The sequence below is a fragment of the Camelus dromedarius genome, chromosome 9 (assembly GCF_036321535.1).
Source record: "Camelus dromedarius isolate mCamDro1 chromosome 9, mCamDro1.pat, whole genome shotgun sequence".
Lineage (NCBI taxonomy): Eukaryota > Metazoa > Chordata > Mammalia > Artiodactyla > Camelidae > Camelus > Camelus dromedarius.
The window spans coordinates 7,348,353-7,360,396 of NC_087444.1; the positions used below are offsets into that span (position 1 = coordinate 7,348,353).

General features: G+C 45.2%; 1 protein-coding gene across 5 annotated transcripts in view; it reads right to left on the reverse strand.

Annotated features, from left to right (window-relative positions):
• Positions 1-10,395, reverse strand: part of PLPPR5 (phospholipid phosphatase related 5) — a 102,194-nt gene extending 91,799 nt beyond the window's left edge. For 3 of the 5 annotated variants that reach the window (XM_064488749.1, XM_064488750.1, XM_064488751.1), the window contains exon 1: positions 10,070-10,335. In XM_064488749.1, coding sequence (XP_064344819.1) covers positions 10,070-10,306 — 237 coding nt within the window. In that variant the 5' untranslated portion in view covers positions 10,307-10,335. Of the gene's footprint in view, positions 1-10,069 lie in introns of all 5 variants that reach the window. The other 2 variants (XM_064488752.1, XM_064488753.1) reach the window with 2 other exon arrangements.
• Between the last annotated feature and the right edge of the window lie 1,649 nt (positions 10,396-12,044).

The window sequence follows — 12,044 nt, forward strand, 5'->3', positions numbered from 1 at the left end:
AGAACAGTGCCTATCTCCAACGCTGTTAGGGTTAAATTAATTAATACACGGAAAGTACTGACAGCAAAGAGCGATGCATACCAAGTGACGGCGTATGTTAGCTATTGGTGTAATTTCTCATTGGCCTTGGGCTAGTCATTTAATCTCTCTGACCATTCATTTGAAAGTTAAGAGATGAAACTAAATGATCTCTAAGGCCTCTTTCATGACTAAAAAGTCCGGCTACAAAGAAGCACAATCTCTCTCACAATGGATCCACAGATCTTTCCCAAAAATGGACCGGCAGAAAAAACCTGCCAGTGCAGCCTCAGTAAAGTGTCTACTGGATCCCTCTACCTGTACTCTAGACTGAGCCCCAGGAGAAAAGAACAGGGGACCCGAAGGAGCCATGTGATGGAGCCAGCGAGAAGAAGAAACAGAGGTCTCTTCGTGGAAGACCAAAAGGGTTGTCACGTAGTTTTGACTAAGGCTCTTCATCTGTTACAGTAACTGAGCAGAGCCCACACTGGAAAGGCACGTGTGAAGGAAGAGGTCATTGTCACCAACCCAAAGATAGTGCTTCGCTGTTTAACTGGAAATATCAGCAGCTCGTTTTAAATTACAAGATGAGGCCCCAGGTGCACTGCCTTTATCCAAGACTGCTCAATTTTGACGTCTGGGAGAACATGGCATTCTGCTTTGATGAGATCTCTGGAAATACAAGATGCTTCCAGCGTCAAGAGTGCTTCTGTGCACCCCAACGTGCGAAAAAGCTCAATCTGAAATCTTGGTTAAAAAAAAAAAAGAAATCTCAATAGAAAAGCACGGTTTTTGCCGACACTGCTGAAAGCATCCTTCACAAAAGGGGTCATTATGCTGGAAACACCATACACACTTTCCGCAGCACAGGGGTTCTGGTCACATCAACACAAATCCTGCTTCTCTTAGAGAGGAAATGCCGCTAAGTTATTTCCGTAACGTGTAGATGTGTCAGGACTACGTTACTTTATCTTTATTTAACTGCCCCATGATTTCATGAGTCTTTTATTTTCTGATACTGCTTTGAAAGATCTGGAGAAGGGGGAAGATCGGCTCTAAATCTGGTTTTAAGATTTGGAGCAAGTCAAGTAGCCCCAGTAAGCCTTATTTTCAAGGCATGCTACACATGGAAGGGACTCAACAAATATTTGCTCAGGGAAAGAAGGAAGGAGGAAGGGAGGCAGCGAGGCAGTCCCGATAGTCACAGCACTGCATCAGAAAGGTCACGCTCCGAAGAGGCTGCTTTTGCCTTTTCACTATTATATGTTGATTAACAACTAAATTCATATTGTGGACATTAAAATGATTTTTTTTATTAATGAAAGCAGTGACTTTTATTGGCACGATAAATGCTAAAAAAAAAAAAAAAAAAAAAAAAGGACTCCTAATTGGTGACGTTCAAGCTATGTAGATTGACCAGAGTAATTTGGAGATAATTTCTACCCTTAAATGAACAGAGTGTAAGACTCCAGTGAGGCCTGTACCCTGTACCCCAATGACTTATTCTCAGTGGATCTAGAATCCAGACATTTAGGGGATTTTTGTTCGAAGTACATCAATCTGAGGACACAGAATTGCACCTTGGTTCTGCTGAACCTTTTATACAGGGTTTATACACTCAGAACACCTCAGAAGGCTGCCAGCTCATTAAACTTACAGAGGAGGGTGTATAGCCTATTTTGGCTATTTTAATGAATGGTTACTAAGTAACTGTCATCATGCCAAAGTTCAGTTAGTCCTTGGATAATTTATCTACCAAAAACAACCGAAGATTTGGGTATGATGAGAATTGGCTTGGGTTGGGTTACAAAACCCTGATTTTGAGATGCTCAAGACTAGTGATGAAGCATGAATAAAAATAAATACAACATAAAGCACAACATAAGATTATTTCAATGCCATAATGTGCCAAAGAGGTGAGGGAACCAAAGAGGAGAATGTAGCTATCTCAACTGGGGGAAAAGATCTGCTCAGAAGAGATGGTTCCAGGTCTCAAAGGATACAGCAGAATGTTCCAGAAAGATTTCTTTTTTCCTGAGGAGAAGGGTGGGGGAGCACTATAAAGGTTAGAAGCAAGGGAGATAAAACTGAGTTCATACAAGAAATTATAGATTTATTAAATACCCAAAATACATAGTTCTACTCAACCATGTTCTTTCAGTGAGAAACGTCTACCAAAAGACTGTCTTTAGCGTTTTAAATGCAACTGATCTGCAAAAAATTTCTCTAGGGTTCTGTTTTTCCCCTCCCCCAACCATGATGCTTTTACTGACACTAATTCTGAAACTACATCTGTCATAATAAGACTGAAAAAGTAACCAGCCTGCTGAGTGAAAACTGGCATTCTCAGAAATAGTTCAGATAATACTGAATATAGAACTCCATTTCACATATTTTAAAATATCTCCAGTCAAAATAATATTCCTGTGATTTTCCAAAGTCTGTTAGAAAGATATTCATAATGACAGGTTAAGCGCTGTGACATCAGAACTTGTCCCCTCGACCTGGATGGATGGAAACGTTGAGCTGGGAAAAGCAAGTTCTACTGCCCATTCCGCTGGTCTTGGGAATGAATGAAGCTTTGCTTTGAACATAGATTTTCTTTTTTTTTTTTTTTTCTTCCCTCAATGGAGGTACTGGGGATTGAACCCAGGACCTCACGCACGCTGAACATGAGCTCTACCACTGAGCTCCACCTTCCTTCCCCTGAACATAGATTTTGAATTCCCCTTTTCATGTCTGGCTGTACCTGAGCCTATATGTTTACAGGCACATGGATATTGCAAAGAGCACAGTGATATATAATCAATATGCTTGAACTCTCTCCTGTCTTCTAGGAATGCCACCATGTACACTGTAAATCAAATTAGTGGGCCATGGCAGGGAGCCGACAGAGCATCGGATTGAGGTAATGGATTCAGAGCCTAGATGTCACTTACCGAGTGGAGCAGATGGCTTAGGCTCCCTAGCTGCGTTAGCACACACGCTATCTGAAGGAGTTACTGTGATGAGTAAATGGTTTACCACATCCATTCAACAGAAACGGCTCAGGGCACCTGAGGCCCTTTTGCTGCATACTATCAATAAATGTTATTGGTTTTTATGTTAAAAGAGTGGCTATCACTTACTGAGTACTTAATGCATGCTTACATTTAATTATTAAGAAGGATGTTAAGTACCACCGTGTCAACCTTACAGACAAGAAAACGGAGGCTTGGACGTGGAATTTCACGCACAGCGTCTGAACTCTTGAAGGGCAGTGAATGTGCCTCCCTCACTGTACAAGTAACAGCACTGTGCCCAGCACACAGTAGATTCATGATCATCATTCAAAACTTTTACCAACAATAACTTTTTGGCCCAGTAAAATTTTAAAAATTAATATGACACAATGCATGCTTAACAGATGGTGTCAACCTCGCTCCCTGGAAACACTATTCCTTTCAAATCACACAAGTGAATGGGATGATTTTTTATAATAATGTTGACAATACTCAGAGCTTATTGAAATATTTTGAAATGGGTATTAGAGTAATAGTTTGTAATGATTAGTTAGGCCATTTCATACTGTTGGCTTTTTATTTTATTTTTGTTATTCCTTCCACAAGAAAATAAGAAAAGAAGTATAAAAACCTTATTCATTTTTCTACACCACACCACAGAGTATGCGTATTAGGCTGGCAAAGCCGTGCTCTGAGCAGTCAGAACCATCTCCAGTGACCAGGGAGCTACACAACCCATGTAATCTGCTCACATTATGTCTTCCTCTTATGCGTGAAGTGATTTATTGTCTCCAAAGTGCATTTACATCCATTTGATTCTCAAAGCAGCTCTGAAAGGTAGGAAGGAATAAGTCAACATTGTCCAGATAAGGCAACTGGCTGAAGAAGCCACAGGGATAATGAGTGACAGGGGAGGGAGGCAGAGAGGGAGGCAGGGAGAGGAAAAGAAAGAAGGGGAGGGGAGGAGAGGGGACAGTGGGAGAGGAGGGGAGACAGGGAGGAGGGGAGGGAAAGTAAGAGCTAGCTGGGTTTCAGATTCCTGGGCCCTTGCTCCCCCAGGAATCACAACCTCCTTCTCAGCATGCAAAGGAGAGTGGATAGTGAAGAAAAAAAAACAAAACACTGAAAGGAATACAGGGAGGGAGGAAGGGAAAGAAGGAGGGTGAGTATGAATGAATGAATATGAATGAGAGCATTTAAGTAAAGCAAGGGCCCAGGAGACAGAAGGAGCTTAAAACAGATCCATAAACCCTCAAACTGTAGCTCTTAACTTTTAGGAATCTTGGACATTCCTGACGATCTGATAAAGCCACAGGAGGCTCTTACTAGAAAAATGCATGCCTACATACACACGTACGGTATTCTGCACACAATTGCAGTGTTTTTGCTGCGCCCCCAAATCCAGTGCTACGTCCCATTGTAAGGAACGCGCCTTAGAAACAGAGGCCCCCTCCGCGCACCGCAGTTTGCAGATCTAGAACCCAAGGGTGGTTTCACACAAAGGCAGGTGCCTGCAGCCCTGTACCGGTGTGTGCCACAGAGCTAAGAAACACGGCTTCACGTCAGAACAACAGAAATATCTCTGCGTCCCTCCTGCTGCCACCCACCTCTCCACAACATTTCAAGCTTAATAGGAAACAAAACAGCTTCCGACACCACACATTGAAACCATTATCTACACCGGAACGCCAAGCTTCCCATCAAACCAGAAAAAAATGAAACTGAAGTTACAAGGTTTGAGAAAAATGTGACCCTTCTAGTATTGAATCCCTATGACTAAACAGCTTTAAAGATGTGTTAAATGTGGTAGGATAAAGGTGTATAATAAAAGAACGGGATGCACATGCGTTGGCGATTCCAGCAATGTCACTCTGGGACTCTGGACTGGCCAGCTCACCTTTTTACATCCAAGTCTCCTTCATAAGTTTATTGTGAAAATTAATTATATTAATGGGATTGAAAAAATGTAATACAAGTCTGACACCTAATCTCACTACACAGCCTATTTCTCCTTTATAAAGTGGGCTTAATGATAGTGCCTATATTTACAGAAAGTACTGCCATGGTGAGCATTAAATGAAGGAATGCATTAAACGTACGATACACCGTGTCTGCACGCAGGAAATATTAGCTAGTGTTAAGCCGCTGAAGAAATGGAGGAGTCGCCAAAGCAGAAGTCACTGACTCGATTCCAAGAACAGAGTTTTGACTGAGTTTTATTATTCTCGCTATCTAGACTCACCAGTTTTTGCAGGTGATGGCTTGAACTTGGTGGCTTCTGCCTGCCTCGAATATTTTATCCAGAACCCTGGAACCCGCTAACAAAGGTGTTTTGCTAAGTGCCTTAAACAGATCACCTTGATTAATCATCACAATCTTGGGATGGCTAATGGTAAGTAACACATATATAGCTGGGCACTACTCTGATACTTACATATGTTAACTCATTTCATAGCCATAGGATCTCCATATTACAGCCAAAGAAACTGAGGCATAGAGAGACTGGCTCAAGCTCACACAGCTGGGAAGTGGCAAAACCTGGGCTTCTAACCCAAACTGTCTGACTCCAGAATTGTGATCTTAACCTATACATGCACTGTCTCTCAGGAGGTAGGTATTTAAATCTCCAGTTTATGAATAAGAAAAATTTCCCAAACTCACAAGAATAGTGAGAAAAAGTAAGATAAGGATCCAGACTTGCCGGACACCAATATCTGTGTTTTCCCTCCTGCACCACACCATAGGAGTGTGTTCCCAGGGCGGAGATGGGTGGCGGTAAAGCGGGCACCCCAGGCAAGGCTCAAGGATGGAGAGATCTGTGGGAAAGCGTTAGGCACTTTGATTTAACGAGATGGAGCTCTGGATGTGAGATGCCTCTCTGTCACCATCTACTTCCACTGCATTTAGTGACACAACACCCTTGGGACAGCAGCCGCAGCTCCGTGCCTCGGGGTCTCAGAGCCCACAGGGACTTTCCTGGAGATGCGGGCATAAAGAATCAAAGGTGTTCCCCAGCCCTCAAACCTGACCTGCTCGGGGCTGGTTTCTCTGTCTTGGTTCTGGCTCTATGAAAATGGATGGTCTAGTTTGGTCTCCTTCAATCATCTGTGCTGCTCACAGATCTAAGGAACAGTAGTGGCTAGTGGCCAGTGTATCCAAATTCAGGGAACAAAACCATTGTCATTGCTGGGTCTTTTAATCAATGAAAAACAAAGATCACTAAGTTTATTTTTGTAAATTCGGTAGGTGGTGCTTTGGTAAATGCTATCAAACTGAACAGGATCTGTTTTCAAAGAGTTTATAAACCATGTCAAATCTGGAAATAAGCCCAAACTACAGGTGTTTTCTGAAAATACAATTAAAATAATAATACTTCACAACACAAAGTAGACTTGGGGATAAAGAGTTTAAAATTTTCTTATATAGATATTTTAATAACAGAAGAGCCCTATACTACTGTCCCCAAAATGTCCTAAAACACCACCCCATCGAGCAATGTCTTACTCAACTTCCAACAAATTGAGAAAAATTCAGCCTGACAGTCCAGGATTCAGTAATGAGACTCTGGTCTTCCTTTTCAGACACATACCCCTGCGTTCCTGCACATCACACTTAAAACAAGACAAACCAATCACTGTTTCAAGTGCCACCATTTTATTCATGAAGCCTTTCCTCTCCTCTCCAAATAAAAATGATCTCGTCCTCTTTGACCCACGAGACGTCTTTGAGTTGGGTATATATATGTAGATATGTAAATATACGTAGATATGCAGATATAACATTTTTATTACGATGATTTATATTATGGCTTTTGGCGTGACTTCCTAATTTTCCAAATTAGGCTGTAAACTCTTCGGAATCAGTGACCATGGTTTACTTCTGAAATTGCTTTTATAACCACTACTCTGGCTAACATGGCTTGCAACACAGGAATTCAAGAAACATTTTTGAGTTACTATTTTATTAATAATGTTAATGATACAGTGATCTCTTATGGAGTATCAACTATGGGCCAAGGATGACATATACATTTTACATTTCATTTAATATCCAAAATCCTATGACTTAGAAAGTTAAGGCTTAAGGAGCTTTAAGTAAGTTGTTCAAGGTTACACAGTTAAGCAGAAGCCCCGACACTTAACATGACAGCAGGATGCACTTTGAGTCTGAATCCAAACTGGTTAGCCTCCAAACAGGTGCCCCCATCAACACTAGGTAAAAGTGATAAAAATTGAAAGATGTGTTGCTTTTCACTTTTTGATAAATACATTTAGCAAATCTGAAACAAAACCACAGATTGTGGTAGTCAGGAGAGCTACTTCTCAAAATTAATTTTAAGGATGAGAAGTGAGTGTTGAAGGTTAAAAGATGTATTTTGAAGTATCTCTATCACTACAACCCAAGAAATGTCAAAGATGGAGAGAGATGCCATTGACGCATATATTTAGAAGAATGATTTATGGGTAAACTCAATTTACACATTGTAATAGAAAAGGCACAGGCTTGGGAGCTTGACACAGTAGGGTTAAAGTTCTGGGTATAACATTTTTAGCCTTGGGCCTTGGGCAAGTTACTTAATCTTTCTAAGTCTCCGTTTTCTCAAAGGTTAGGTGGAAACACTAATAACTGCTTTTATAGACGATGCAAATGTTAGGCAGACATAGGGTACATAACCCAACAAATGATGGGCACTGTTAACATCATGAGTAATAATACTGTTTTCATGCAAAGCGACTGTGCTAAGCCAGTGTTCTTGGGAGGGATGGGAAGGCAGGGCTTCCATTACTGTTCCCAACTTTCCACACTGTGAGAGTATGCTATTTGGAAGGGCAGAAGGGAAAACACATGCCACCAGCTCAGCTGGCCTCCAAAACCCAACACTTCCTTCTCTTCAGACTGACTCTCAAATCCTCTCTCTTGTAACTAAAGAACTGAAAATCAAAATATGGAAATCAAGTTGGACCCTCTTCAAATCTCTCAAGTATATTCTAGATCCCTATGCCAGCTGCCATCTCTCATCTTCTTTTAGAGAACATGTTCTTTGAAAGTAGGAGAAGCAGTAAGGCATTTGGCATCAGTCCCATGGGCATACAAACAGCACACCCACCATTCTTGTTTTCCGGTGTTTCTAGTTTATTAGCTGACCTCAGGGTCCTCAAATATTAATTGGAGACAATACCTCCTGGAAGTGTATGAAGTATATGCAGCCAAGACTATTCACCGCCCAGCACAGAGCAGGCGCTCAGTAATGACTAATTAATTCCCCTTCCCCTCTGTGGTTCCCTCTAAGCAGAGAATAAGCAAATTCTTTGGGCTAATATGTTAATGTCTCTAACTGGACCCTACCACCAGGGATGGTTGGCTAGGATCTGAAAAGTGCTATCTCATTTAAATAAGACACAGAATGGTAATAACCAAGGGACGAGTTATAGACATTATTGATTTTAGTTGTACACAAACCAGTGTCCTGAAGGTGACAGGTTTTTTCTTAAAAGAAAAAAAAATAATCCTTGAAAACAAATCCCTGAGCTATTTAGTCTCCTGGAAAACACAAGCCTGGAAACTCAACATCTGCAGAAAGCAAAAAGGTGCAAGAATGACCAATTTTTTTTTTTTCTCTCTCTTACAGCTTTTCAAATAAGGGAGAGACAACACACCCATGAAGCTGGGTTTGGGGGTTCTGACCTATTTTTAGCAAATTACAATTGAAAAAACAAAACGAAACATTTTTTGGTGCACCATCTAACACTTCTCTAACCAGAATGCTGGAGATGGATTTAAAGTCAACTATCACAGTAGCTGTGATAAAGTTATTTTGAAGGAACAAGAAGTTCCTTGGTTTGTTTGTGGAATTCCATTATGTGTGTTAGGAACTTTTCATTATTTTGTGTATTATTAAGTCATTTTGCCTAAAATCAAAGAAACCATGAATACCCAAACCTAATAACTAAAGCAGATGTTCTGAACATTCAGTGTTGCAATTTACACATTCAACCACTGGGGGAGAAAACACATCCCTTTCCTTCCCCTCTTCATTTTTTAATTTCCTATTTGTTATCTGTTGAGAAGGAGCCAAAGAGGGAGAAGAGAGAGAAGCAGTACCACAGGAAGGGAACCTCCAACACTTCGACAATATTAAGGGAACCATATATTGTTTTCCGAACAAACACCACCAGTTCTCCTGATAACTTCGCACCATATTCACATATGTAAAGTGTTATCTGATTATTACCCTAATAATTACCTCTGTATAACTGTATGTGTATATATATATGTGTGTGTGCGTGTGTCCATACACACACACCACACACACACACACAGTTCATAAATCCAAAAGGCATCTTCAGAGAGGCTCTAAGAGAACAGGATTTAAGCTGCCTGGGGAGTGGAACAGCCTTTAAATACATCTTGTAATTTAAGCGCAGCTCCTGCTTTTCAGCGAGCACCGCTGCTGGAGCCTCTTCATTTAGGAGTTCTCATATATTTTCTTTTCTTTTTTTGATATGTGTTCCCCAGTCAGCTTAGTCCTATTGGCACTTCCTTTCGAAAGCGAAGGAGGCGGTAGAACGGGAATACGCGCCCCGACTCTGGAAGTAGGGGTCCCTTCCACACCCCAGCCTCGATCACCGTCTCCCTCCCACGGGCTCAGCAGCTGCTCGCCTTCCAGGCGCAATCGGAGGCGGCGGCCAGCGGCGCAAGGGTACAGACTAGATGAAGTCAAGATTCAACCCGATAGCTCACCTCCTCCCCAGCCCCGACTCCCACCCATGACCTCCTGCGGCCCCCTTCCCTCCCATCCCCCTCCTTGTCCCCCTACAGTACAGCCACCGCGGAGGGTGCGGGGGTGGCAGGGGGGGACACTAGGGGCTTCCTTCGCACCCACCCCCGACGCACCCTAGAAGAATGTCCTCTGGGGTCAGGGGCTGCCCGCAAGTTGGAGGAACTTAGAAGGCAAAGGCTGCCGCGCCCCGACCTCCAAGGGGCCTCAACCTGGAAAGCCAGGGGTGGGGAAAGGGAGTCGGGGCGAGGGCGAGCGCCTCTGGGCTTACCACGAGCACGGGGACCCCGGCGGCCAGCGAGTAGAGGAGCACGGGGGGCACGGCGCTGCTGTCCTCCGGTCCCGGGTAGGGCTTGCGGTAGGCGCTGTCGTGGCAGAAGAAGCCCTGCACGTTCACGGTGAACGTGTCCGTGTACTCGAAGTAGTACGCCAGCATCACCGTCCCTGCCATGATCACCATCTGGAAATAGAGCATGCTGCTGGTGAGCGCCGCGGGCAGCAGGGGCATGCACGCCTCCCGGGCCGGGCGAGCCGAGCGGGTGGCGGACGGGCCCCCTCCCGGGTCCGCCGAGGCAGCCGCCGGGGGCGCGGCGGCGGCGGCGGGGGCGGCGGGAGCGGCGGGAGGACGAGGCGCGGGAGGCGGGATGGAGCCGCTGCAGGACGAGGCGGAGGCAGTCCGGGTGTCGAGGCGCCGGCAGGCTGCGGAGGAGGCGGCTACCCCCGTTCGAGCCCCCGCTCCCCTCCCCGCCCCCTGCCCGCCGCAAGCGCCGCCCGCCCGGGCGCGGGGTCGCGCGGGAGGGCGGGGAGTCCCGGGCGGCGGGAAGCGGCCGCGGCGCCCCGACCAGAGACCGTGGGCGATGCAGCTGCGGGGGGCCGAGCCCCCGGGCCCGCCCGGAGGAGGGACGGGCCGGGCGGCGGCGGCCGGGACGGCGGCACCTGTACCCCTCGGAGGGCGGACGCAGTGGAGCGGGAGAAGCTCCCGGCAGGGGTAAAAACCAAAAAGCGGGGGGAGGGGAGGCAGTAGCGAACGAGCTGCTTCTAGAAACTCCCTTCTGAGGCAGCAGCTGGGCGGTTTAGGAAACCCGCACAGCGCCTGGGGAAACTGCGTGCACGCGTCTGCCGAGCGCAGCCCCACGGAGCGCGAGGTGCCGGGGCCGCCCGGCGGGCTGCAGCCCTGAATTCCTTAACCCCGCGCAGGAGGCGCGCCCAGCGCTGGTTTCCAGGCGCGATTAGAAAAATCATTTTAGAGGATTTTGCACTCGGAGTTTCTTTGCCTCCCTTCCAGCTGCCTAGGGCTTTGTATGTAAAAACGGAAATCAGAGCTCTCTTGTATAACGGCCCCTTCGTCGTTCACGTATTCCCTCGCTCATCTCAGTTTCCCTCTATTAGCTGCTTGTGAGAGGAGGCACTGCAGGTTCCGGGGACCGCGCGGTGGCAGCCACCAGGGAAGGGAGAAGGTCCATTTGCCTCACTCGCCATTCCCTGATTTCCCAGGTACCGCGGGAATTCCCCAGGGGTCAAGTGACAGGAGAGGGAGACAAAGAGGGCTCACCCCGCACGCATACACAACACACCCATGTGTTGGGCATGCACGCGTGTGCGTGGGTATGTAAGTAGCATGTACGTAGGGAGCCGGCTTCGTGATGCCGTTTGGGTCCCTGCCCTCAAGCTTAGGCAGCGACTGAGGGGGTGTGGGCTTGGGGAGCTTAGTGGAGCCGGACATTGCCCACACCCTCCACCCCAGAGGGCAGGTAAGGAAGCGTGTGCACAAGGCGAGGAGGTGAAAATGCTTACTAGAGCCCTGCCCTTCTCACCTTAGCAGATTTCTAGATTTGTTCATTTTTATGAGTTGTAGCTTTATGATTTTTAGAGGCAGGTCTTCATCATCAGGGAAAAAAAAAACATTTTTAGGCTAAAAGGCTGTTTAAATTAGGCAGATGACTGGTAGTTTAGGGATGAGATAATAATGGCAGTGTGAATTTCTTTAATGTAGAATGTTTTACTCTCCACGTTATTACAGACATCATTTAATAACGAATTACTTAGTGCTTACCAGGTAAACAACGCTGAACAACCTACATAATAAGCAATTTTGGGCAGTGGGAGTAAACTGTTCCTAAATGGACAAGAAAGGCTTAAATTATGAAAATGTAACTACCACAAAGATACATGGTGTTGTGCTACATTCAGAAAATCTTTCTAAGACTGTAAGGGTATTTAAACTGCAACTCTGATTCTAAATGGAA